We start from the raw sequence: 27,207 nt of genomic DNA, 5'->3' as shown, positions 1-27,207 counted from the left end.
TTGGTGAAACATGAGTGGATCCAAAGGTCTGATTCAGGGAATGGTGAAACATGAGTGGATCTGAAGGTTTGATTCAGGGATTGGTGAAACATGAGTGGATCTGAAGGTTTGATTCAGGGATTGGTGAAACATGAGTGGATCTAAAGGTCTGATTCAGGAATTGCTGAAACATGAGTGGATCTGAAGGTTTGATTCAGGAATTGCTGAAACATGAGTGGATCTGAAGGTTTGATTCAGGGAATGGTGAAACATGAGTGGATCTGAAGGTCTGATTCAGGAATTGCTGAAACATGAGTGGATCTGAAGGTTTGATTCAGGGAATGGTGAAACATGAGTGGATCTGAAGGTCTGATTCAGGGATTGGTGAAACATGAGTTGATCTGAAGGTCTGATTCAGAGATTGGTGAAACATGAGTGGATCTAAAGGTTTGATTCAGGGAATGGTGAAACATGAGTGGATCTGAAGGTTTGGTTCAGGGATTGGTGAAACATGAGTGGATCTGAAGGTTTGGTTCAGGGATTGGTGAAACATGAGTGGATCTGAAGGTTTGGTTCAGGGATTGGTGAAACATGAGTGGATCTGAAGGTCTGATTCAGGGAATGGTGAAACATGAGTGGATCTGAAGGTTTGATTCAGGGAATGGTGAAACATGAGTGGATCTGAAGGTTTGATTCAGGGAATGGTGAAACATGAGTAGATCTGAAGGTCTGATTCAGGAATTACTGAAACATGAGTGGATCTGAAGGTTTGGTTCAGGGAATGGTGAAACATGAGTGGATCTGAAGGTTTGATTCAGGGAATGGTGAAACATGAGTGGATCTGAAGGTCTGATTCAGGGAATGGTGAAACATGAGTGGATCTGAAGGTTTGATTCAGGGAATGGTGAAACATGAGTGGATCTGAAGGTCTGATTCAGGGAATGGTGAAACATGAGTGGATCTGAAGGTTTGATTCAGGGAATGGTGAAACATGAGTGGATCTGAAGGTCTGATTCAGGAATTACTGAAACATGAGTGGATCTGAAGGTTTGATTCAGGGAATGGTGAAACATGAGTGGATCTGAAGGTCTGATTCAGGGATTGGTGAAACATGAGTGGATCTGAAGGTTTGATTCAGGGAATGGTGAAACATGAGTGGATCTGAAGGTTTGATTCAGGGAATGGTGAAACATGAGTGGATCTGAAGGTTTGATTCAGGGAATGGTGAAACATGAGTGGATCTGAAGGTTTGATTCAGGGAATGGTGAAACATGAGTGGATCTGAAGGTTTGATTCAGGGAATGGTGAAACATGAGTGGATCTGAAGGTTTGATTCAGGGAATGGTGAAACATGAGTGGATCTGAAGGTTTGATTCAGGGATTGGTGAAACATGAGTGGATCTGAAGGTTTTGTTAAGGGAATGGTGAAACATGAGTGGATCTGAAGGTCTGATTCAGGGATTGGTGAAACATGAGTGGATCTGAAGGTTTGATTCAGGGATTGGTGAAACATGAGTGGATCTAAAGGTTTGATTCAGGGATTGGTGAAACATGAGTGGATCTGAAGGTCTGATTCAGGGATTGGTGAAACATGAGTGGATCTGAAGGTTTGATTCAGGGAATGGTGAAACATGAGTGGATCTAAAGGTTTGATTCAGGGAATGGTGAAACATGAGTGGATCTGAAGGTTTGATTCAGGGAATGGTGAAACATGAGTGGATCTGAAGGTTTGATTCAGGGAATGGTGAAACATGAGTGGATCTGAAGGTTTGATTCAGGGAATGGTGAAACATGAGTGGATCTGAAGGTTTGGTTCAGGGAATGGTGAAACATGAGTGGATCTGAAGGTTTGATTCAGGGATTGGTGAAACATGAGTGGATCTGAAGGTTTGATTCAGGGAATGGTGAAACATGAGTGGATCTGAAGCTGATCACAGCGAGTGAGATGGGGTGTAGAAGTGAAGGTGGTTGTGTGTTGATAGGAAGGGGAAGATTTGTTAGCTCCTTTATTGCAGTGAGTGCAGATCTTGTACTTTATTCTGTGTGAGACAGGGAGCCAATGGAGAATTTGCAAGAGAGGAATTTTTTTACGTGCTGAAGAGAGTCAGTGGATGAAGCAGGCAAACCAGACAAGAGTTGTATTTGTATTTTTGTATTTGTATTTCATTTTATCACAACAGATTTCTCTGTGTGAAATTCGGGCTGCTCTCCCAAGGGAGAGCGCGTCGCTACACTACAGCGCCACCCATTTTTTTTGTTGTTTTTTTTCCTATGTGCAGTTGTTTTTTTTATTTGTTTTTCCTGTCGAAGTGGATTTTTCTACAGAATTTTGCCAGGAACAACACTTTTGTTGCCATGGGTTCTTTTACATGCGCTAAGTGCATGCTGCCCACGGGACCTGGGTTTATCGTCTCATCCGAATGACTGGCGTCCAGACCACCACTCAAGGTCTAGTGGAGGGGGAGAAAATATTGGCGGCTGAGCCATGATTTGAACCAGCGCACTCAGATTCTCTCGCTTCCTAGGCAGACGCATTACCTCTAGGCCATCACAAGTCGAGATGAGAAAGAGTGAGAGAAGTGACAATTTAAGATGACGCATGAGCACCTTGGAATTCCCCAACGGAACTGATGTGCCATAATTGACAGTAGCAGGATTCACAGATTTTCCATTGATAGGATGTGAAGGACAACAGCAAAGCTTTTGATAGAGTGGGAAAGAGGGATGGATGGACTGAGTGTTAGAGGACTAATCTTAGACGGAGTTTAACAGGACAGTGTCTTTTTGTTAGAGGACTAATCTTAGTGGTACAGGACGGAGTGTAACAGGACAGTGTCTTTTTGTTAGAGGACTAATCTTAGTGGTACAGGACGGAGTGTAACAGGACAGTGTCTTTTTGTTAGAGGACTAATCTTAGTGGTACAAGACGGAGTGTAACAGGACAATGTCTTTTTGTTAGAGGACTAATCTCAGTGGTACAGGACGGAGTGTAACAGGACAGTGTCTTTTTGTTAGAGGACTAATCATAGTGGTACAGGACAGAGTGTAACAGGACAGTGTCTTTTTAGGACGGAGTGTAACAGGACAGTGTCTTTTTGTTAGAGGACTAATCTTAGTGGTACAGGACGGAGTGTAACAGGACAGTGTCTTTTTGTTAGAGGACTAATCTTAGTGGTACAGGACAGAGTGTAACAGGATAATGTCTTTTTGTTAGAGGACTAATCTTAGCGGTACAGGATGGAGTGTAACAGGACAGTGTCTTTCAGGACAATGTGGTGTCCCTGTCACAAGTGCTGGAAGTGTTTGTGTTGATTGTGCTCCACATTCATTGTCGCCGTGGTAACCAGCTTCCTTGGACAGCTGACCTGCTGTTGTCTGACCCTACGTTGAAGCCAGAAACACAGGTAGGGTGTGTGTGTTGTGTGTGTGTTTCTTTGTGTATGTGTGTGTTTGCATGCTTTCTTGTTTGTGTTTGTGTGTGTGTGCATGCTTGCTTCTTTATGTCTTTTCACTTTGAGTGATATAAGAAAATGTGTCATGTGTCATGCATGCTTGCTTGTGTGTTCATGTTTGGGCATAGTGTGTTCATGTGTTTTTGTTTGTTTGTGAATGTATGGGTAGAGTTGGGGTTGGGTTGGGAGTGTCTGTGCGATTATAATGTAAGTATTGGCTTCAGAATCTTAAACTTACCACTAATTTACTCAACATTTTCTTGTTTACATTTTTTTTTTTTAATTTTTTACTTTAACATTAACGCACATAGAACAGTGAACATCCGTGCCTGTGTATAGACCACAAGTACACCAGCCTTCAGTCTGTTAGTCTCCTGCTGTGTGTGTGTGTGCAGGGGGTGGAGGAGGGGAAGAGGGAGGAGCGGGAACGCCAGCAGTTGGCACTGCAGTTCCAGCCGGCGTCGTGCGGCTCGTACCACGCCGCCGTCATCAGGGATGGAGAGCTGTACACCTGGGGCCGCACCTCGCACGGCAGGTGAGACGCTGCTTTTCACCTGATCTCTCTAGAAGCTGCGTGCAGGTGATGCAGTCTCTGCCAGGAAGGAAGGATTTGTGTGTGTGTGTGTGTGAGGACACGTTTCTGTGTGTGTCTATATTGTGAGTGCGTGTGTGTATGTGTGTGTGTACATGTTTAGCTTAGTATAATTGCTGTCTTTGTGTTGAAGCACTAATTGTTATGTGTTGAAGCACTTGCTATGATTGTTGTCTGTGTGTTGAAAAAACTTAGTATGATTGTTGTCTGTGTGAAAGAGCACTGATTAAAATTGTTGTCTGTGTGTGGAATCACTTAGTGTAATGGTTGCCTGTGGGTTGAAGCACTTGGTTATGATTGTTGCCTGTTTGTGGAATCACTTAGCATAATTGTTGTACAAATAGTAAAGAGTGGTAACTCCCTGCATTCACAAGGTACACAACTTCAAGTCAGTGCTGCTTACGCTACCGATTCAGCTAGCACACAGGTAAATAAAAGGTACATTAGAACAAACCCAGACACTTCCTTGAAAAAAAGGAAGCGCCGGGCCTGCTCTTATACCAAAAATTTGACATGTGCACACAGCAGCAAAGACAGAAGAAATGTACAAACACAAATTAGCTTTTATTCAAGACTGGCATAGCCTCTTTAATCCTGAACAAGCCACACAGAGCACATGGACAATACAGAACAAACACATGGTTGCCTCGATGGTTTTTCAACTGGAAATTAACAATGAGGCCAGGAGATGAAATGATTAACAAATAGTAAAGAGTGGTAACTCTCGCCATTCAATTTCCAGTTGAAAAACCATCGAGGCAACCATGTGTTTGTTCTATATTGTCCATGTGTTCTGTGTGGCTTGTTCAGGATTAAAAGGCTATGCCAGTCTTGAATAAAAGCTAATTTGTGTTTGCTCATTTCTTCTGTCTTTGCTGCTGTGTGCACATGTCAAATGATCGGTATAAGGACAGGCCCGGCGCTTCCTTTTTTTGAGGAAGTGTCTGGGTTTGTTCCAGTGTATCTTTTATTTACCTGTGTGCTAGCTGAATCGGTAGTGTAAGCAGCACTGACTTGAAGTTGTGTACCTTGTGAATGCAGAGAGTTACCACTCTTTACTATTTGTTAATCATTTCATCTCCTGGCCTCATTATTTGTTAATTTTTAGCATAATTGTTGTCTTTGTGTTGAAGCACTTAGTATAATCATTGTCTGTGTGTTGAAGTTTGTAGTTTGATTGTTGCTTTTGTGTTGAAGCACTTAGTATAATCATTGCCTGTGTGTTGAAGTTTGTAGTTTGATTGTTGCTTTTGTGTTGAAGCACTTAGTATAATCATTGTCTGTGTGTTGAAGTTTGTAGTTTGATTGTTGCTTTTGTGTTGAAGCACTTAGTATAATCATTGCCTGTGTGTTGAAACACTTAGAATAATGTATAATCATTGTCTGTGTGTTGAAACACTTAGAATAATGTGTGTATGTGTGGGTAAAATTAACATGTATGGGTATGTTATTTGTACGTATCTACATACCTGTGTGTGTGTGTGTGTGTGAATGAGTGTGTGTTGTGCAGTGTTGTGGTGTATGTGTTTGTATGTGTGTGTGTGTTGATATGAGTGTGTTTGTGTGTGAATGTGTGTATATGCATATGTGTGTGTGTGTGTGTGTGTGCGTGCATAATCTGTGTGTGTGTGTGCTTAATTTGTGTGTGTGTGTGTGTGTGCAGACTGGGTCATGGTGACCTGATGGGGGAGGGGGTGGTGAGCGGTGCGGTGTGTGTGCCGACGTTCCACATGCTGCACATCAGGGTGGAGGCTGTGGCCTGCGGGGGGGAGCACACCCTGGCCATCACACAGCAAGGGGTCAGTACACACTGCACTCATCTGGTGCATGGCGAACCACAGCAAAGTTTGCATGCACCGGATGGGTGCATTTTGAAATTTTATTTTTTTTTTTTTTTTTTTTTTTTTTTTTTTTTTTTTTTTTACAGGCAAAAATTGTACAATTTGCTGGAAGATCTTTGCCATTTTGGCCACATTCCCAGTGAGTTGATGTATATCAGAAAATTGCATGTGTGTCTGTTCATCATTCACAGGTGTGTGTGTGTGTGTGTGTGTTGTATTTATGTGTGAATCTATGTATGTATGTTTGTGTGTGTGTCTTTTTTGTGTGTGTTACCTGTTTATACAGCTATCCTCCATGCTTACTCAGTGTAGTTGACATGATAGGGTTCATCAATGTTTTAATAGATTTGAAAATATGCCAAGCCCCTTTAATGTCTTTTTTTTTTAAGAAAAAAAATCTTCTAGGTTTTAAAAAGTTATTTTGGTTTTGGCTCTCAGTATTTCAAGTTGATCCTGAGGTTCTCATTTATGAAGCAGATGATATGCACAAGGGGCATAATTTGGCACTCAGAATACTGGTCTTGATTCAGATCTTGGTTCCCAACTTAAACTTTTTCTTGTTGCCTTTTGGTGTTTTAAAGGTGTTTCAGAAGGTTTTAAAGTTTTTGGTTCAAAACTAGAATGAACCCTGTATGAACATAAAATTAATGGTTGTTTCATTGTCTTTGAAAAGGTATGAGAATTTTTTTGTCATTTGAACAGTGATGGTCTTTAAAAAGCCTTTTAAAAGTATTAAATTTTGTGATTAAAAACATATGTGAACCCTGCAAGAAAGTAGTGTTGTTTTAAAGGTCCTTGAAAGGTATTGAAAATTGTGATTAAAACCTGAATGAAGCCTGTATGAATAGTAATTGTATTTTGAATGTCTTTTAAAAAGGTTTAGAATTTGTGATTAGGAACCTGAATGAAGCCAGTATGAAATAGTAATGGCATTTTAAATGTCTTTTTAAAAAGATTTTATATTTTGTGATCAGGTACCTGATTGAATGGTGTATGAGCAGAGTGCACGATGATGTTAATAATAATAATAATAATAATGGATACTTATATAGCACACTATCCAGAAATCTGCTCTAGGTGCTTTACAAAAATGCTTTGTTAACATAAAACATTACATCTATGTTACATACACACACCAAAATATGACTACACACACACACACACACACACACACACACACACACACACACACACACACACACACTGCATACATACATTTTAACAATTCATGTGTATCTAACAGCTACCCTAACACATACGCACACATAGGCAGGCACAAACTTACATAAACGCACGCACACAAAATACACATTCATATACATGCATGTAGTTATGTAGCTATGTACACATACATATGTATACATACATGTTGGCAGGTGTACGGGTGGGGCAACTCTCGTTACGGTCAGGTAGGGGTGGGCACCCGCCACATTTACCACCGCCCCATGCTGGTGGAGACGCTGCTCCCCCACACCTGTGTGGCTGTCCACTGCGGTCAGTACCACTCCCTGGTCATCACCGCTGACTGCAGGTTCGAGTCCACACACCCTGCTGTTCATCATTGCACTCGCATGCATGCACACACACACACACACACACACACACACACACACACACTCTCTGCTGTTCATCATTGCACTCGCATGCATGCACACACACACACACACACACACACACACACACACACACACACACACACACACACACACACACACACTGCTGTTCATCATTGCACTCGCATGCATGCACACACACACACACACACACACACACACACACACACACACACACACACACTGCTGTTCATCATTGCACTCGCATGCACACACACACACACACACACACACACACACACACACTGCTGTTCATCATTGCACTCGCATGCATGCACACACACACACACACACACACACACAAATGCACTTGAAACCCAGATGTACACACATATGTTGTTTTACTAAAAAAAAAAGAAAACAAAAACAAAACAATAGCTCTATACAGTTTCAGTTTCAATAGCTCAAGGAGGCGTCACTGCGTTCGGACAAATCCATATACGCTACACATCTGCCAAGCAGATGCCTGACCAGCAGCGTAACCCAATGCGCTTAGTCAGGCCTTGAGAGGTCTATACATGTATGTGCAGCTACCTTCACGCATGTGTGGATGTGTGAATGCACTCATATATTTAGTTGTGTGACTGTATGAAAGTATTCTTATATTTTCTTATGTAATGTGAATACTGGATGGTAAGTCCATCACATGAACGATCTCTGCCACAACACTGCTGTATAAATGATTATGGATGATTTAGTCATACCCCCAGGTGCATATATTTTACATTTTTAATTAGAAGATATTTTCTTTTTACATTTCAAATGTAATGAGTTAAAGAATTATTGTGAAATATGGTTAGATTTTTTATTCTTTTTTTTATGAATACATTTTTTTGCTCAGTGATTGAAATTGTGGTGTTTTTTTCCCACTTCAGTGGGGTTTTTTTTATGGTGGACCAGGTTATGTGTATTGGAATTGAGCATCAAGTGGTGGAGTTACACCCCTTCCTCTGCAGGTGGTGTTGACCTTTTGTCCAGCTGCCATGGTTTGAGCAGTTCAGTGAGGCATCAGTTGGCTTTGTTTTCAGATTCGAATTTGTGCATTTTATGACGATAACAATAATTGCAAGTGTTCGTACATTAGCTTGCATGTGTTAATGTCAGCACACCTCTTGTCCGACACAACATCAAATGAAAGATCTGAAGTCCGTTCTTTTTCTGCATTCATGGAATGCAACTCTCGTTCTCATTTGTATGTGTGAGCGGACTTTTTCGGTGTACATACTGAATATGATTTTGTGTGTGTGTGTGTGTGTGTGTGTTTGTTTCAATGACTGACTACTTCTTCGTTCATGGGCTGCAACTCCCATGTTCACTCGTATGTACACAAGTGGGCTTTTACATGAATGACGGTTTTTGCCCCCACCAGTGACTTGACAAAAGTTGACATGTCAAAAGTTCTAACACCTCAGCTATTGCACTCGACTCAGGTCCCCAAAATGAAATGCCTGCCATTGTGCCCTATCTGTCTGTCTGTCTGTCAGGGTGTGGAGCTGGGGGTGGGGGGTGCATGGCCAGCTGGGTCACGGCGACCCCGAAGACCAGCTGTCACCCAGGTGTATCCAGCGTCTGGTGGGACGCAACATCGTCAGGGCGGCGGCCGGCTACTGCCACAGCCTGGTCCTCAGTGAGCTGGTGAGTCAGTGAGTGGCTGGTGAGGGATTGAGGGGCTTGGACATTGAGTTAATGAGTGCCTAAAACTGGCTGATGAGGGATTGAGGGGCTTGGATATTGAGTTAATGAGTGCCTAAAACTGGCTGATGAGGGATTGAGGGGCTTGGACATTGAGTTAATGAGTGCCTAGAACTGAAGCTGGGGCTGTCACCCATGTGATATGGCCCTGTTTGGTCAGCTGGCCTGTAAGCGACTTCTTCTTTTCTTCTTCTTCTGCGTTCATGGGCTGCAACTCCCACGTTCACGCGAGTGGGCATTTTACTTGTATGACGGTTTTTACCCCCCCATGTAGGCAGCCATACTCCGCTTTTGGGGGTGTGCATGCTGGGTATGTTCTTGTTTCCATAACCCACTGAACGCTGACATGGATTACAGGATCTTTAACATGCTTATTTGATCTTCTGCTTGCGTATACACACGAAGGGAGTTCAGGCACTGGGAGGTCTGCACATATGTTGACCTGGGAGATCGTAAAAATCTCCACCCTTTACCCACCAGGCGCCCTCACCGTGATTCGAACCCGGGACCCTCAGATCAAAGTCCAACGCTTTAACAATTCGGCTATGGCGCCCGTCACCCGTAAGCGACAAAGTTAAAGATTGATTCTGATATGGAGACTGACATAGTGCCTGTCCTCGGTCGGAGACCAAGCTCTAAGTGCTTTAACAAACTAGGGTCGTTTGCAGAACAGGCTGTCTACCTGGGTAGAGCCGCCTGATGGCTGCTATTGGGCGTGCATCATTGGTTTTGATATTGCTTGTGATTGTGTATTGACTGTGATTGACGATTTTACCTGTGTACACAGTAAATGGGCATGATTGTTGACAGCTATTTAATGATTCAGATCAGTAATTTTACAAGATCACTGATGGTGATTTTGTGGTATATTGTGATTGTAAAGTGGTGGGTGATTGTGTATGGAGGCTTGGACTTGGAGAGGTTGTGGATGGATAGGTATGATTGTGTGATTGACAGTGATTGCTGTTGATACATTTGCTGTGTTTTGTGATTATACAGAGATTGACTCTACTGTTACATTCATAAATAGTTTTTTTTGTTGTTGTTTTTCTGGACAGTTGATTCAGTTTATTAAAAGAGGGTCACATTATTAAAAGGGGGTAACATAGCAGAAATTCTAATCATTGTTGACAATTGTTTTACAGTCTGTGATGAATAACTGCATAGCTATTGATGCAAGCTTACATTTTGTGAACGGATTAATGGGATAGAGTTGACAATATCTGATCTGAAATTTGTGGTTGAGACTGAGTGAACATTTGGTGACTTTGAAGTTTACTGGAAGTGTATACAAATGATAAATTACGAATTATTTACATTGTTATTACTGGTTATTCATGTGACTGAAAAAACAACTTGGTATCGATAGATTGTTAATGGTTGAGGAATGACTGGGCACTGGTTAATGTAGGTTGATGGTGGAAGGAGGATTGTCAACAAGGAGAGTTATGGTCCTTTGGCTGTGGGTTGTTGACAGGGAGAGTTATGGTCCTTTGGCTGTGGGTTGTTGACAGGGAGAGTTATGGTCCTTTGTGGGTTGTTGATAGGGAGAGTTATGGTCCTTTGGCTGTGGGTTGTTGACAGGGAGAGTTATGGTCCTTTGGCTGTGGGTTGTTGACAGGGAGAGTTATGGTCCTTTGTGGGTTGTTGATAGGGAGAGTTATGGTCCTTTGGCTGTGGGTTGTTGACAGGGAGAGTTATGGTCCTTTGGCTGTGGGTTGTTGACAGGGAGAGTTATGGTCCTTTGGCTGTGGGTTGTTGACAGGGAGAGTTATGGTCCTTTGGCTGTGGCTACTTTGGTCAGCTGGGCATTGGCAGCACACAGAAACAAACCTCGCCTGTTTTGGTCAGAGGCATCAGTGAGCCGGTCACCGTCATTGGCACCAAGTACTTCCACAACGTGAGTCATATGCGTGTTGTGGTGGTGGCGATTTTCTGTCTGTGTGATTAGATTAGATTTTGTGTGTGTATGTGCATGCGTGTGTGTGTGTGTGTGTGTGTGTGTGCATGTGTGTGTGTGTGCGTGTGCACATGTGCATGCATGCACATGAACAAGAACAAAACCAAGAACATTTTATTTATGCAAAATGCCCAGCAAGTTCTGTAGGTAGACCTGCAGTTTGCTTGATTTCAGCTGTGAGTTTCTTACAGTTGTAAATTTATAAGATATGCCAGTTCTGACTGAGTGTTTTCGGTGGTCGTATTGTCAAATGGTTTGATGTGGTGATTTATGTTTGGCCAAGGCTCTCCACGCCATCTTGTCAGGTTTTCGCTCTGTCTCGTCTAACGCTTTCTTTGGCTATTAAGCGTTTTCATTTGGCCTTATTTTGTTGTATGCGGCTTGCATGTATATTGTGCTTACATTCTATGTACTTGTTTCGACTCGGTCCCCTCGATTTCTTCGTATTTTTCTACCTCTGAGTCGATCCTGTCTTTCCTTTCTCTGTTGGGGATTGAATTGTTCGCTGGGTGCTTACGCGCGGTACCATGCCTCGTTTGCCATCCTACGAAGGCGCTTATAGCTGTTGGAGGCGTTTGATTGGCTAAGAGCGGGCCAGACTAAGAGGGGCGTCTTTTCACTGTTAGCCGCGCGAAATTTGGCCAAACAGAGCAAACCATAGGCCTAGTTTGCATCAGTTTGACATGGTACAGTATATGTAAACACCAAACATGGAGTATAATACAAACTCCTCCTTTTTCTTGCATTATTACTACAAACACTGACAAACATGTTTGGAATGGAGGGTTTGTGGGTGTGTGTGTGTGTGTGTGTGTTTAAAGAGTTGAAGTGAGACTTTTTCACAATACCTGGGGATGAGGGAAGGGAGGGATTTTGAGTGGTATTTTTGTATGCTTGTTTTTGTATGCATATTTTGTTTGTCTGTTTTTGTGTTTGTGTGTGCGTGTGTGTGTGTGTGTGTGTTTGTTTTAGGGTGTGTCTTAGTGGATGTGTCTTTGTATGTGTGCCTTTGTGTGAGTGTGATGGTGTTTACACTTGTGTGTGCGTCATTATTGTATGCATGATGACTGTGCATCACACTTGACTGTGTGCAACAGTGTTTCGTGTATTTGTGTGTTGTGTCTGTGGGTGTCTTTGTGGATGTGCCTTTGTGTGTGTGTGTGTGTTGTGTCTGTGGGTGTCTTTGTGGATGTGCCTTTGTGTGTGTGTGTGTGTGTTGTGTCTGTGGGTGTCTTTGTGGATGTGCCTTTGTGTGTGTGTGTGTGTGTGTGGGTGTCTTTGTGGATGTGCCTTTGTGTGTGTGTGTATGTGTGTGTGTTGTGTCTGTGGGTGTCTTTGTGGATGTGCCTTTGTGTGTGTGTGTGTGTGTGTGTGTGTTGTGTCTGTGGGTGTCTTTGTGGATGTGCCTTTGTGTACGTGGTTGTGTGTGTGGGTGTCTTTGTGGATGTGCCTTTGTGTGTGTGTGTGTGTGTGTGTGTGTTGTGTCTGTGGGTGTCTTTGTGGATGTGCCTTTGTGTGTGTGTGTGTGTGTGTGATTGTGTCCACACTTCACCGTCATTACTATATTCAAGTGATGACTGTGCAACACACGTGACTGTATGCAACACTGTGGTGTGTTTGTGTGTGTGTGTGTGTGTATGTGTGTGTGTGTGATGGTATGTACTCTTGAGCGTAGCCATTGTACACAAGTGTATAATGTCTGTGTGCAACACGGCCCTGTGTGTGTGTGTGTGTGCGTGTGACACAGGTTGCAGCGACAGTCAGCGGCCGTGTGTACACGTGGGGCTGTCACCCCCACAACCTGCGCTACGCGGCAAACGCCCTGCGGCGGACACGGCAGATGGGACAGCTGTCCGCCCCCATGGGGGACGGCATGGAGATGTTCCACCTGCCACTAACTGTGGACACCACCTACCTCCGCTCCAGAGTCGTCCAGGTGTGTTGGGGTCTGTCACTGGATGTGGAAGATGTCTGCTGGTTGATTTTAACTCACTCGGGACGACAAGTTTTCTCCCTTGCTTTTCCCCACAGACAGCCCATTTGTAGGGGTTTGGAAAAAAATTACAAAAAATACAAAATACTGTGTAAGAAAATGAAACTTTCAGAACTGGTTTATTACATATTGAGCTATTACATATTTAAAAAAAATCAAATTTCTCATCTTATTTTTACAGTTTTGCCATATGTAGAAAATACTGCCAATTTTTCACCCCGAATCACCATACCCATGCTCGCTTTCTGCATTAAATTCGCTTTCTTCTTCGTCATCATCCACCTCTTCAATGTCCGACCCTTCAGTTTGTAGCATTTCAAGTACTTCGGCAACCCTAAAACATTGCCGTCACTGCCTTGTTCGCTTCACAACATTCTGAGAAGAGGCCGCTTTGCTAACAGGCTGGCACGCGAGCAGACGACCGGTCAGTGACTTTGCCAGCGTGTGTGCGAGACAGGCCACACATCCCAGGCTGACCAATCATACCATTCGATTGTGGAGTGACCCAGAATAGCGCACTCTGCTTGGCTAATCACAAACTCACGTGTACAGCACATGATGGAATTTTACTTTCGGAGAATGCTATTCCATTCCTTCGTCCGAAACCGAATACGTTTTGTGTAGGAATGCGTGAGCATTCCTTTGTCCGGAAAGAGTTAATCTCCATCACTTTAAGAATTTAACGGGCAGTTCAGGTAGGCAGTGTGTTGTTGGCATTAGTTGGTGGTGCTGACTGGTCTATGCAGACCTGCCAACCCTTCCATTTTGGGTGGAATTCATCCTGTGAAGTTTGACTGGGATAGTACAGAGAAGTATCCGTGTATTGTTCAATCAGCCGTTTCATGCCAGATGGATGGTGTGTTCACTGGAGGTAAGATGTTCTGAAGAAACAATAACTACATCTTTCAGTGATATTAACAAGGCATCAGATGGGTTTCTTGTGATGATATATGACAAAGTGAGACAGATACAGACAAGCATATTCCAAAGAAACAATAATTGTGCGTCTTTCAGTGATGTCAGAGCATCAGATTTTTTTGTTTGATTGTTTGTGATGATATATGACAAAGTAAGAGGTACAGACAAGCATATTCCAAAGAAAGAATAAACAGTACATCTTTAAAGGTGGCAAGAAGACATCAGATGTGGTTTTGTTGTTTTTGTTTTGTTCTGTTTTTTTGGTGGTAATAAATGTCACAGTGAGTGAGATACAGGCCAACGGGTAGACAGAGGAAAGGGGGCACTGTCCATATCAATCAATCAATCAATCAGTTTCCATGGAGAAGATCAACAAGAGAAAATAAATATCTTCACTTGTAAGAGATGGTCACAGTTTCCAGATGAATTACTCTACCCTGTGTGGTAATGGATTGCTTTGTTATTTTTATTTTCCTGTCCTGTGACCGTGTGCGGCGGCTGTGCGTGTGTCCAGGTGAGCTGTGGCAGCCTTCACACCTGTCTGCTGACGGTGGAGGGGGAGGTGTACGTGTGGGGGCGTAACCTGGAGTACCAGCTGGGCACCGGCATCAGGCAGGATGAGGTATTTGCATTTGTATTTGTGTTTCTTTTTATCACAACAGATTTCTCTGTGTGAAATTCGGGCTGCTCTCCCCAGGGAGAGCGCATCACTACATTACAGCACCACCCAATTTTTGGGTATTTTTTTCTGCGTGCAGTTTTATTTGTTTTTCCTATCGAAGCGGATTTTTCTACAGAATTTTGCCAGAAACAACCCTTTTGTTGCCGTGGGTTCTTTTACGTGCGCTAAGTGCATGCTGCACACGGGACCTCGGTTTATCGTCTCATCCGAATGACTAGCGTCCAGACCACCACTCAAGGTCTAGTGGAGGGGGAGAAATATCAGCGGCTGAGCCGTGATTCGAACCCCGTTCAGATTCTCTCGCTTTCTAGGCGGACACGTTACCTCTAGGCTGTCACTGGGTCACTGGCCTCCCTGTGTGGGGGCTGTGGGGAGTGGTGAGAGGGAAAGGAAAAAAGAGAAAGGAGGGGGAGAGTGGAGAAAAAAAGAGCAGAGGTTGATTCACACTGATCCTGTGTTGGATAGTTGTCGTTTGTGCTTGGCAGGCGGACAGGGTTGGTGTTGTGTGGGGGGAAGGAAGGAGCGTGGATTTTATTCATTGCTCTGTTTTGTTTGCTTGTAGGTTACTTTTTTTTCTTTTCTTTTTTTTCTTTTTTTTGTTGTTGTTGTTGTTAGATTAAAGGATAGATTTTAAGTATGGGGTTATTATTGACATGTGAATGGCAGTTTTGTGTGACAGAGGTAACAAGTTTTCATTTCGCTGTCCAGTGACTTGTCATGATGCGCTCCATACTTTGTGACAGTGATCTTTTCTGGTGTCCCAGAATGTCTTTCACATTTTTCTTTCCTGTCTCACCATAGTCACTGTTGTGATGGCTGTGTTTGACAGCCTGTACCCATGTGTCTGTGTCTGACAGCCTGTACCCATGTGTCTGTGTCTGACAGCCTGTACCCATGTGTCTGTGTCTGACAGCCTGTACCCATGTGACTGACAGCCTGTACCCATGTGTCTGTGTCTGACAGCCTGTACCCATGTGTCTGACAGCCTGTACCCATGTGTCTGACAGCCTGTACCCATGTGACTGACAGAGTGTACCCATGTGTTTGACAGCCTGTACCCATGTGTCTGTGTCTGACAGCCTGTACCCATGTGTCTGACAGCCTGTACCCATGTGACTGACAGCCTGTACCCATGTGTCTGACAGAGTATACCCATGTGACTGACAGCCTGTACCCATGTATCCATGTGACTGACAGCCTGTACCCATGTACCCATGTGACTGACAGCCTGTACCCATGTGACTGACAGCCTGTACCCATGTGTCTGACAGAGTATACCCATGTGTCTGACAGCCTGTACCCATGTGACTGACAGCCTGTACCCATGTGACTGACAGCCTGTACCCATGTGTCTGACAGTGTACCCATGTGACTGACAGCCTGTACCCATGTGTCTGACAGTGTACCCATGTGACTGACAGCCTGTACCCATGTGTCTGACAGTGTACCCATGTGACTGACAGCCTGTACCCATGTGTCTGACAGAGTGTACCCATGTGTCTGACAGAGTGTACCCATGTGTCTGACAGAGTGTACCCATGTGACTGATAGCCTGTACCCATGTGACTGATAGCCTGTACCCATGTGTTTGACAGAGTGTACCCATGTGTCTGACAGAGTGTGCCCATGTGTCTGTGTCTGACAGCCTGTACCCATGTGACTGACAGCCTGTACCCATGTGACTGACAGCCTGTACCTTGTGTCTGACAGCCTGTACCCATGTGACTGACAGCCTGTACCCATGTGTCTGACAGCCTGTACCCATGTGTCTGTGTCTGACAGCCTGTACCCATGTGACGGACAACCTGTAACCATGTGTCTGTCTGACAGAGTGTACCAATGTCTGACAGCTGATACCCAAGTGTTTGACATTATACCTATGTGTCTGACAGCATGTGCCCCTTTGTCTGACAGTGTACCCCTTTGTTTCACAGCGTATACCCAAGATGCTGACACGCATCAATGACCAGCACGTCATCCACCTCAGTACGGGGGCAGAGTTCAACATTGCTCTGGACTCGGACTTCACTGTGTGGGTCTGGGGGAAGAACGACTCTGGACAGGTTTGCTTTTTCTTTCTTCCCTGTTTTGTTCTTCAGGAAACAGTTGTATCGCTTGGTTCAAACATTTTGACAGTTTACACGTGACTAAATGCCTACGTTGACCGAACTGCGCCATTGGTCAGTTCCATACGACATACAGTTAGTAGCTGGGTTATGACCATACCAGGCTCTTCCATCCAAGCAGTGCGACTGGCTCCAGGGCTTCCACAAGTCCTGGAAACCTCGAGAAGTCCTGGGAACCTCGAGAAGTCATGGAAACCTCGAGAAGTCATGGGAAGGTGGAAGAACAGTGCAGTAATGGATTTTTCTAAATCTGTCATCCATAATTTTAATTTTGTGTCAGTAAAATCTTAAACTGTTTTCTCCAAACAGATTGAGAGAATGTGAAAAAAACCACACAAAAAAAACAGGAAAAGTCAAAGATTTTTCAAAATCTGTCGTATATAATTTTGCTTTTGTGTCAGTAAATATTTAAACTGTCTTCTCCAAATCGATGGAGAGAATGAGAGGGGTGGGGTGACAATGAAATAATGTGCACACTGTTGACTGTTTAGAAAACAATAGCCAATCACACTGCATTGTTTACTTGCTACAACATATTCTGACAATGATTATCAGAGTTAGATGTTGATATTTTACTAGTATACTGTTCTTGAAATTTACAAAGTCGTGGAAAAGTTATTGGATTAAAAAAAAGAAAAAAAAAGTCTGGAAAAACGTGTTTGAACCCTAGTCACTTCTTGTTTGTTATATCCTCTGTGCCGTCCAGCCCTGACTGGTGGACACACCAGTATCAGTACCAGCATCAGTACCAGTACCAGTATCAGTACCAGTATCAGTACCAGTACCAGTATCAGTTGCTCAAAGAGGCGTCACTGCATTCAGACTAATCCAGATACGCAACACCACATCTGCTAAGCAGATGTCTGACCAGCAGCGTAATCCAACACGCTTTGTCATGCCTTGAGTGTATGCATATATATTTGTGTACCTATCAGAGTGGATTTCTTTTGCAGAATTTTGCCAGAAGACAACCCTTTATTGCCATGGGTTCTTTTTTCAGTGTGCCAAGTGCATGCTGCAGACGGGACCTCGATTCATCATCTCATTTGAATCGCACACACACACACATGCACACACACACACACACATACATGCATAACAGATATGCAACAAACATGCAGTTTCGCAGATATGAAAGCACAAACAAATACACATAAACGTATATGAGCCCCGACACACACACACACACACACACACACACACACGTACACACACACACACACACACACACAAACACAAACGTACACACACACACACACAAACACAAACGTACACACACACACACACACACACACACACAACAACACAGCACACACACACACAACAACACAGCACACACACACACACACACACACACACAAACGTACACGAGCTCCACACACAAGAGAAAAGAGAGACATGTGAAAATATATAATATATGCACAGAACTAAGTATGATAATTTATTTGTGTATATTTGTATGTGTATTTGTGTGCTCTGTTTATGTGGTTTGTGTATGTATGTTTGTGTGTGTGTGTGTGTGTGTATCAGCTGGGACTGACACCAGACGTCTCCAAGCCAGGCGGCGGTGGCGGCCCCTTGCAGCACAAGCCCCAGTCGTCCCTCAGCATGTTGGAGGTCTGTGTCCCCACCACGCACCGGGGATTGCCTCCCATCAACCCCCTCGCTCACTCACGCTGGGGATCCGGATCCCCACAGCTCCCCTCTGCTGCCGTACAGACGTTACAGTGGGTAGGTGGAATACCTCGTTTTTGGCTGCCCCATCTTCTGCACCGTTTCAGTGGCATTACTCCCACACCACTCGTTCCGAGTCCTCCATACATGGCCACATCGGGATTTGTCGGCCACAGCTTCAGTGTCGGCAGTCCACAGGGAACTATCAGTGGTAGGCTGCCAGGAGGCCACACATCAGAGGAGACCCTGCACTGTTGCTGAGTCACTTTGGTGGTGTTCATTTGTTCCTGTTCTCACTCACATCTGATTTTACATATGTGAGATATCACCTGCTAATCACCTTACTGATTACGAACATTTGGGCTCAGATCCAGACTGAGTGAGCACCGCCCCCTCCATCCAGAGTGGAGACTACAACCACATCCCCCCCAACTACAGTCCCCCATGAATCAGCTGACACTGAAGTCTTCAACAACACTCACCGCAACAAGCATGGAAGTGAAGGGGGACTGAAACAGGTCACCTTTAGAGCAGGGCATGAAAGGCCACATAATTTGGGACATTTTTTAATTGTATATTGATGATGAATGAGGAGGAGGATGACGATGCTAGGTGTAAAACTCTCTGACATTACACAGGTGGGCAGGAACTGTGTAGCACTTTGGAGATGGCCTAATTTTATTCTGATTTTCTTGTTTATAAATTGTAAAAAGTCTGTGGTGGTGAAATGATAAGTGGAAAGACCAGACCCCTGCACATAGTGAAAGTATCTATAAGTATCTGTCAAGAAAGGAAACAGTTTTATTTCATTCCATGTAAATCATTTGGTGGTGCTTTTTTTTTTTTCTTCTGTTATATTTAAAGCGACCGACGGGCGCAATAGCCGAGTGGTTAAAGCATTGGACTGTCAATCTGAGGGTCCCGGGTTCGAATCACAGTGATGGCGCCTGGTGGGTAAAGGGTGGAGATTTTTCCGATCTCCCAGGTCAACATATGTGCAGACTTGCTAGTGCCTGAACCCCCTTCATGTGTATATGCAAGCAGAAGATCAAATATGCACGTTAAAGATCCTGTAATCCATGTCAGCGTTCGGTGGGTTATGGAAACAAGAACATACCCAGCATGCACACCCCTGAAAACGGAGTATGGCTGCCTACATGGCGGGGTAAAAACGGTCATACACGTAAAAGCCCACTCGTGTGCATACGAGTGAACGCAGAAGAAGAAGAGAAGAAAGCGACCTTAGGTGTGTGAGTAGTACACAGTTGGTCATGGATGTGGCATGAATAATTAATTCATTGTTTGAATGTTGCGTGAATAACATATTATTTGTTTGTCACAGTTCCCAAGAGAAAATTGCATGGCAGTAAAAACCAACAGAAAAGTCATGGTCAGGAACAGTGTGTTACTGCAGTGTTTGATACTCTGAGAAATAACATTCTGTTTTGTATAAGTTAGATGACTCTTGAAACAAAATGCAACATTTGATAATCTATGAAATAACATTGTTTTGTATAAGTTAAATGACTCTTAACTCACTCAGTACGGCCAGTCATCTCTTCTCCTCTACACAGACCCCTCAGATGTCCAGTGGGTGTCTGAATGACCCAACCTTTAGCTTCCGTCGTCAGAATTGTGGTATTCTTTGTCAACGTTCACGTCTTCAGTATAAGAGCCTTCCGCTTGCAATATTTTGATGATGGTAATTGGGTTGAAACGCTGTTGACGTCGTCTCTTTCGCCGTTAGTATGGAAAGAGTTAAAACAAAATGCAGTGCACCAGCAACTGTGATCTGTCATCAAGTTGTGTACTGCTGCTTATGACTTTTGTTAGCTGTTCACTTCAGATGACAGATGATGTGAAGGGCTGATTGCGTTTTGCATGCAGGTGGAGGAGGGTGGTGGAGGAGACAACTTCCCGTTGCCCAGTCTTCTGTCAGTCTGCCCTAGTGATCTCCCTTACCATACCAACGTCATCACTCTCCTGGTGAAGGTTTGTCAGTGTGTGTGTGTGTGTGTTGGAAGGGGGTGTGGCTGTTCAGAGTCATTGACAGTGTAGACATGTTTTGCATATGGAGGACAGCACACCCATTACTTAGGGTTTTCTGGTAGTGGTCAGGGTGACTTGAGAACAGGGAGTGATAAGTTGCAACACTGTGCATTGATCAGAAAAATGAGCATAAACCCAACCATTCCCCTTTCCCCATCTCCACCGCTACCCTTCCACTCCCCGCCAGCCCCCCGCCCTTTACATCCCATTTACCTGTATAAGGTGAGCGGTGCCGATGTTCAGTGGCCTCACTCACTCAGTCCTTGCCGCACTCAGACTCATTCTGCCACGGTCCCAGCACCAGCAGTCCACAGGGAAATGCATCACATTACCAGGAGGCCGCCCACCAAAGTAGACCCTGCACTGCTGTTGGTTCTCTGTGGTGGTGCTTTGTAGTGTGTACAGTTAAAATGTGAAAGATCCTTTTGCCTTTACCAGCCAGGGCAGTGGTTTCACATTCACTGTGTCCCAAGGTTCAGCATTGGAAGGCAGGGGCCCAGTCTTCTCCTGCCGCTTTAACCTTCCAGGTCATGAATCCTGGATGCCGTTGTATTGCCAGAAGGCGGCAATACAAGGGCATCCAGGAGTCATGACCTGGGTGTGGCCTGGCCCCCTTAGAGTGTAAGGAGTTAAGGGTCGAAACACTTGACTGAGGGGGGGCTTCTTCTCTGAAGATGTTGTACTGTCCAGCTCTCCCTAGAGTTATAACATCATGACTGAAGTCCGGTACCCTTTCATAGCTGGGTTCAGTGCCCGCATTGAACAGAGCCCTTTGTCATGTTTGTTGATATACTCACAGAATAAGCGAGAAATGTAGGTTAGGATTTTTTCACTGGACTGTTTGTAGGATGGTGGGTGCTTGTTCTTTTTGACTGATTCACCGTTAAGTGAAAAAGTGAAGCTTTGTGTGTAAAGGAACGTATGGCCTATAGTAGTGGTGGAGCCGTGGCCCACTGGTAACGTGTGGCCTGTAGTAGTGGTGGAGGTTGCTATTGTAGTGGGTGGAGCCGTGGCCCACTGGTAACATATGACCGTAGTAGTGTGGAGCCGTCGCCCACTGGTAAAGTATGCCTGTAGTAGTGGTGGAGCCGTGGCCCACTGGTAACATATGACCTGTAGTAGTGGTGGAGCCGTGGCCCACTGGTAACGTGTGGCCTGTAGTAGTGGTGGAGCCGTGGCCCACTGTTAACATATGACCTGTAGTAGTGGTGGAGCCGTGGCCCACTGGTAACGTATGGCCTGTAGTAGTGGTGGAGCCGTGGCCCACTGGTAACGTATGGCCTGTAGTAGTGGTGGAGCCGTGGCCCACTGGTAACGTATGGCCTATAGTAGTGGTGGAGCCGTGGCCCACTGGTAACGTGTGGCCTATAGTAGTGGTGGAGCCGTGGCCCACTGGTAACGTATATACTTGTAGGAATGGTGGAGCCGTGGCCCACTGGTAACGTATGGCCTGTAGTAGTGGTGGAGCCGTGGGCCACTGGTAATGTATGACCTGTAGTAGTGGTGGAGCCATGGCCCACTGGTAACGTATGGCCTGTAGTAGTGGTGGAGCCGTGGCCCACTGGTAATGTATGACCTGTAGTAGTGGTGGAGCTGTGGCCCACTGGTAACATATGACCTGTAGTAGTGGTGGAGCCGTGGCCCACTGGTAACGTATGGCCTATAGTAGTGGTGGAGCCGTGGCCCACTGGTAATGTATGGCCTGTAGTAGTGGTGGAGCCGTGGCCCACTGGTAACGTATGACCTGTAGTAGTGGTGGAGCCGTGGCCCACTGGTAACGTGTGGCCTATAGTAGTGGTGGAGCCGTGGCCCACGGGTAATGCGCATGATTAAGAAGCAAGTGTCCACGGGTTCCAGTCCTCTGTATGGACCAGGATTTTGTTCTTCCCCCCTCTACTGGACTGAGTGTTGGTCTGGGTGCTAGTCTTTTGGACGGGATGATAGACCAAGGGTTCATGTGCAGCATGTACCAAGTGCACATGAAAGAACCCACGGCCACAAAAGGGTTGACCCTGACAAAATTGTGTTTGAAAAAAAAAAAGGAAAAAAGAAAATCCTCTTTTGTAGTGAAACAAATACTCTTTCAGACAGGAATGGAAAAGGTGGGGCTGCTCAAGGAAATTTAGTGTGATTAAAAAACCAAAAAACAGTGCAATGAAATATAATACAATACAATGCAATGCAGTGCAATACAATGCAATATAATACAGTACAATACAATGCAGTATTCTTCTTCGTCGTTCACGGACTGCAATTCCCATGTTCACTCGTATTTACATGAGTGGGCTTTTTATGTGTATGACTGTTTTTACCCTGCCATATAGGCAGCCATACTCCATTTTGGGGGGATTTGCACTACAATAAAATCCAACACAACACAACACAACACAACACAAGCAGTGTTGTCACCTGTGCAGCACCTGGGAGACCTGATGGACAGCACGGTGGTTCAGCAGCACTGCGTGGACCTGGGCGATTACCTGACAGCCGCACACCTGTGTATGCTGGACAACAGACACGGCCAGGTGGGTGGTGCTTGACCCTCTGTGTGTTCACGTCCACGTGACTGTTGTCGACATCTGCATCATTTCCAGGAAACATTATTGCAGCACAAGAAGCACGAGTGTATATCATAGTCAAGTAAAATCCAGGGAAGAAAAGAGACCATGAATTTAAAAGTGTGGTTATGAAAAAAGAAAAAGAAAGTTGAGACAAATGATTGTTTTGGTTGTACAGGTATGTGGTGATGGTGGATTATTTGTGAGTCTAGTAGCTGCATTGTGTTTTTCACTTTATTTAGTGTGTGTGTTGGTTGGTTGGTTGTGTCAGTGGCGTCACAACCAGTGTGGCCTTCTTCACCTCACTGGATGGAGGAGAATAGACGTCAGAGGGAAGGAAGCCTTGGTCAATCTCTTGCTGGTGTACTCTAAATAACAGTAGTCCTGCCAGCATAGTTAGCTTGGAGTGGAACTTTTTTTTTTGGGGGGGGGGGGTATTTCTAGAGCTTTCAACTCAGCAGTATACATAACATGCTTGACTGCGTGTTAAACTTGTGTTTGGAGTGTGAGTAATGTACCTGCAAACACCTGAAGATCTGAGACCTGGACACTTTCTTGTCATCTGACATATAAGGCAGTCAAGATGCTTCATAGTCCATGGTACAAGATCTGAGGTAGGGAGGAAATTCCTGAAAAGAGTTTTTGATACAGACTGTGAATCAGTTGGAAGCCTTTTTTTCTTTTCAGTGTTAAATATATTTTGTATTTGTATTTCTTTTTATCACAACAGATTTCTCTGTGTGAAATTCGGGCTGCTCTCCCCAGTGAGAGCGCGTCGCTACACTACAGCGCCACCCGTTTTTTTTTGTATTTTTTCCTGTGTGCAGTTTTATGTGTTTTTCCTATCGAAGTGGATTTTTCTGCAGAATTTTGCCAGGAACAACCCTTTTGTTGCCGTGGGTTCTTTTACGTGCGCTAAGTGCATGCTGCACACAGGACCTCGGTTTATTGTCTCATCCGAATGACTAGCGTCCAGACCACCACTCAAAGTCTAGTGGAGGGGGAGAAAATATCGGCAGCTGAGCCGTGATTCAAACCAGCGCGCTCAGATTCTCTCGCTTCCTAGGCGGACGTGTTACCTCTAGGCCATCACTCCACTAAATAATGAGGACTGATCACAGAAGTACATGGTTATTGATTTTTGGAAATGTCTTTTTCAGGACTGTAAAAAGTCAGAAAATTAGGTTTTGCCTTTCAGGGGGTATGGAATTTTAAGAAAGCTTTTGACCAATACCATTGCTATGAAAACAAAGAGTCAAAAAGCAAAACATGATGAAAATTAAACATTACCAGGATATTCACCGACCTCTTTTCATTTGCAGTGAAGCAGACAAATGTTTTGTATTTGTTAGATTTGGCTTTGTGTTTGGCAGAATTTTCCTTGTGATCGGGAAAAGGTATCGAAAAAGTATGGAATTGTGTTGGGTCCAGTGTGTGGGAACCTGAGCAGTGTGTGTGTGTGCATGGTGCAGGCACTGTGCTACAAACTGCTGGCCCTGACCAAGGCCCGTCACCACCTCCCTGCTGATTCCATGGCAGACCTCAGTACTCAGGTCATTTCTTCCCATCTCAAGTGAGTCCTTACACTTCTTCACTGGGGGGTATTTTCCTCCTTTTTTATTTTTAGTCGGGCCATAGTGTTTCTGTTGAAAGGAAGGAGGTGTGCAAAAGTTTAGAGCACCCATGCCACTGAAATGCGACCAGATCATGGGTCAGTTGTCTGTGAACCTAATGCTCTTAATTTTCAGTGGTAGGATAGGCCCAATTTTCTACACATGACAGCTATTTTTAGAGTAGACACCGTCTTTTCTGTGGTTGTAGCACAAGGAAATTTTGCACTGTAAATTGACTGGCGATGAAAGGGTTAAAACCCTCTGGTGCATGCACCTTTCTGTGCTTGCTTTCGTCTGAAAACATACTGTAAGTGATTTTAGTATATCACAGATTGACATAAGTTTACATTTGGGCCAACAGCAAAGTGAGAGCTGTATTATCAATGGTTTCTCCTGTCATTGGGAAATCATTTACAGCTTAGTCTTTTGTGAAGGACTATGACTCAAACTAAGAGGTAAAATTGCACTGGCTCTTAGTGCTGCAGCCTTGTGGGCTAGTTTGCCTTTGGGAACCATCCCAGTGCTGACTGTCCTAAAACCCTCTTGGCCGAGAGAGTGGGGATGTACTTGGGCAAGACACTCTCCACTATAATCAAATTCAAGCCCAAATAATCGGAAGAGCAGTTGCCTCCTCTGCTTTTCTGATGGTCATAGTCGGACATGACTGACTATCATATATATATTTTTAGAATTTTATCTAAATTATAGGAAAGCAAACTGTGAAATGGAAATATTGTTTGTTGTGTTTTGCTTTGTGTTGCTTCTTTTTGTATGCATGTTTTTCTCAAAAACATTTTCACAAAAAATAACAGAACACGAATGGCAGTGTCCTGTATTGATGCACCATTGTCTGAACCAAATATTTACAAGTAGTGCATGATATTCAGCAAATTGTATGAAGCCAAAAGTTACTAGGGAAAAAAAAAGGAAGAAAATGGTGAGGAAATGAAAGAAAAAAAACATCAAAATTTGCATCTTAGTTTAAAATAAAATAAAATAAATAAAAAAAAGGGGAAAAAAGCAGCATGTGGTTCTCAGCGGTTGTGCATCAACTGGACGGTTGTTTTAGCCCTAGTTCTTCAAATAAAATTGGCAATTTCGATGTTGGAAACAACTGACCACGCTCATTCAGGTCGCTGCCATCCCTTCTGAGTCTCGTCTTTTTTCAACAGTCATACAACTTCGTCCCAGTCGATATACAGAACAGACTCAGCTTCATTTGGCTGCACATTCACAAAGTCCCAGGCAGAGTGTCCCTTTTCTTAAGTACTCTCACTGACACACACACACTCACACACACACACACACACACACACACACACACACACACACACACACACACACACACACACACACACACACACACACACACACACACACACACACACACTGTCACACACACACACACACACACACACACACACACACACACACTGTCACACACACTCACACACACACACACACACACACACACACACACACATACCACACACTCACACTGTCTCACACACACACACACACACACTGTCACACACACACACACAAACACACACACACACACACACACACACACTCACACTGTCACACACACACACACTCGCTCACTCACTCTGTTGCACTCTTCCCTTGTGTTTCCATGAAGTCAGCAGCTTCAACATTATTTTCAGTCTGGCGCTGTGTGGAGACAGAAGGGCGTCACTGGGGGACCAGACACTGTCCACACTGTGTCGAGAGGTCAGTGCACAGAGTTCACTGTCATTGTTTGTTGTGGTGTTTTGTCGGTAATGTACCATCCGTTTTTTTTTTCTCCTGTAAGGAATATACATGTCAGTATGTACAATGTTTCAAAACAAAATCTTGGCTCATCTTCACACAAGGCTCATGGGCTGTTCAGGCTGTGATGTGGTGGTTGTGTCAACTAGTTCTAATTATGTTTTGCTAAATGAATGGTGGGCTTCTGCATCACCTGTGGAGGACACATTGATGATAAAGATAAGGATGATAGTATTATTGATGATAAAATTGATGATAATGCAGACTGACATTCACCCCACCTAGACAGGGAGATGAGGACATTGACAATAAAAAATATTCATGCATATATAACGCAGACAAGCACACACACACATCACTTTTGGTTTCAGGTGTGCTGACTGATCCATATAAGCTGGTCCACAATTGCTGTTACGAATGAAAAGATTTCAAAGAAAAGAAGCCTGTCTGTTAAAAAAAATAAAAATAAAAAAGATGCAGAGACCTGACCTTTGCTTAAACCCAGTGCACAGATCAGGCTTTGAGAGCATACCCTAGATTTGTGTTAAACACATGTATGTAGTACAGCAAGAGATATGTAGAAGGGAAATAAAAATAAAATGAACAACAACAACAACAACAAAAATGGCATGCTGAGCAAATCTGTGTGCACCAACACGTGCACACACTGAAACAAGCATAGAAAGGTACAT

General features: G+C 44.2%; 1 protein-coding gene across 6 annotated transcripts in view; it reads left to right on the top strand.

The window, feature by feature from the left end:
• Positions 1-27,207, top strand: part of LOC143299801 (uncharacterized) — a 76,587-nt gene that overhangs the window by 33,677 nt on the left and 15,703 nt on the right. For all 6 annotated transcript variants that reach the window (XR_013057568.1, XM_076613247.1, XM_076613245.1 and 3 more), the window contains 14 exons: positions 3,246-3,383; positions 3,827-3,966; positions 5,687-5,822; positions 7,241-7,395; positions 8,962-9,112; positions 10,935-11,069; positions 12,877-13,065; positions 14,555-14,662; positions 16,657-16,785; positions 18,379-18,579; positions 20,410-20,514; positions 22,989-23,096; positions 24,602-24,702; positions 26,410-26,476. Coding sequence is in view for 5 of the 6 variants with exons in the window: in XM_076613247.1 (XP_076469362.1) it covers positions 3,246-3,383; positions 3,827-3,966; positions 5,687-5,822; positions 7,241-7,395; positions 8,962-9,112; positions 10,935-11,069; positions 12,877-13,065; positions 14,555-14,662; positions 16,657-16,785; positions 18,379-18,579; positions 20,410-20,514; positions 22,989-23,096; positions 24,602-24,702; positions 26,410-26,476 (1,863 nt within the window). In the remaining variant the exon portion in view is untranslated. The remainder of the gene's footprint in view (positions 1-3,245; positions 3,384-3,826; positions 3,967-5,686; positions 5,823-7,240; positions 7,396-8,961; positions 9,113-10,934; positions 11,070-12,876; positions 13,066-14,554; positions 14,663-16,656; positions 16,786-18,378; positions 18,580-20,409; positions 20,515-22,988; positions 23,097-24,601; positions 24,703-26,409; positions 26,477-27,207) is intronic.

Source organism: Babylonia areolata, chromosome 25, assembly GCF_041734735.1.
Source record: "Babylonia areolata isolate BAREFJ2019XMU chromosome 25, ASM4173473v1, whole genome shotgun sequence".
NCBI classification, from domain to species: domain Eukaryota; kingdom Metazoa; phylum Mollusca; class Gastropoda; order Neogastropoda; family Buccinidae; genus Babylonia; species Babylonia areolata.
Note: the sequence above shows the minus strand (reverse complement) of the source record. Positions and strands in the feature narration are given on the sequence as shown.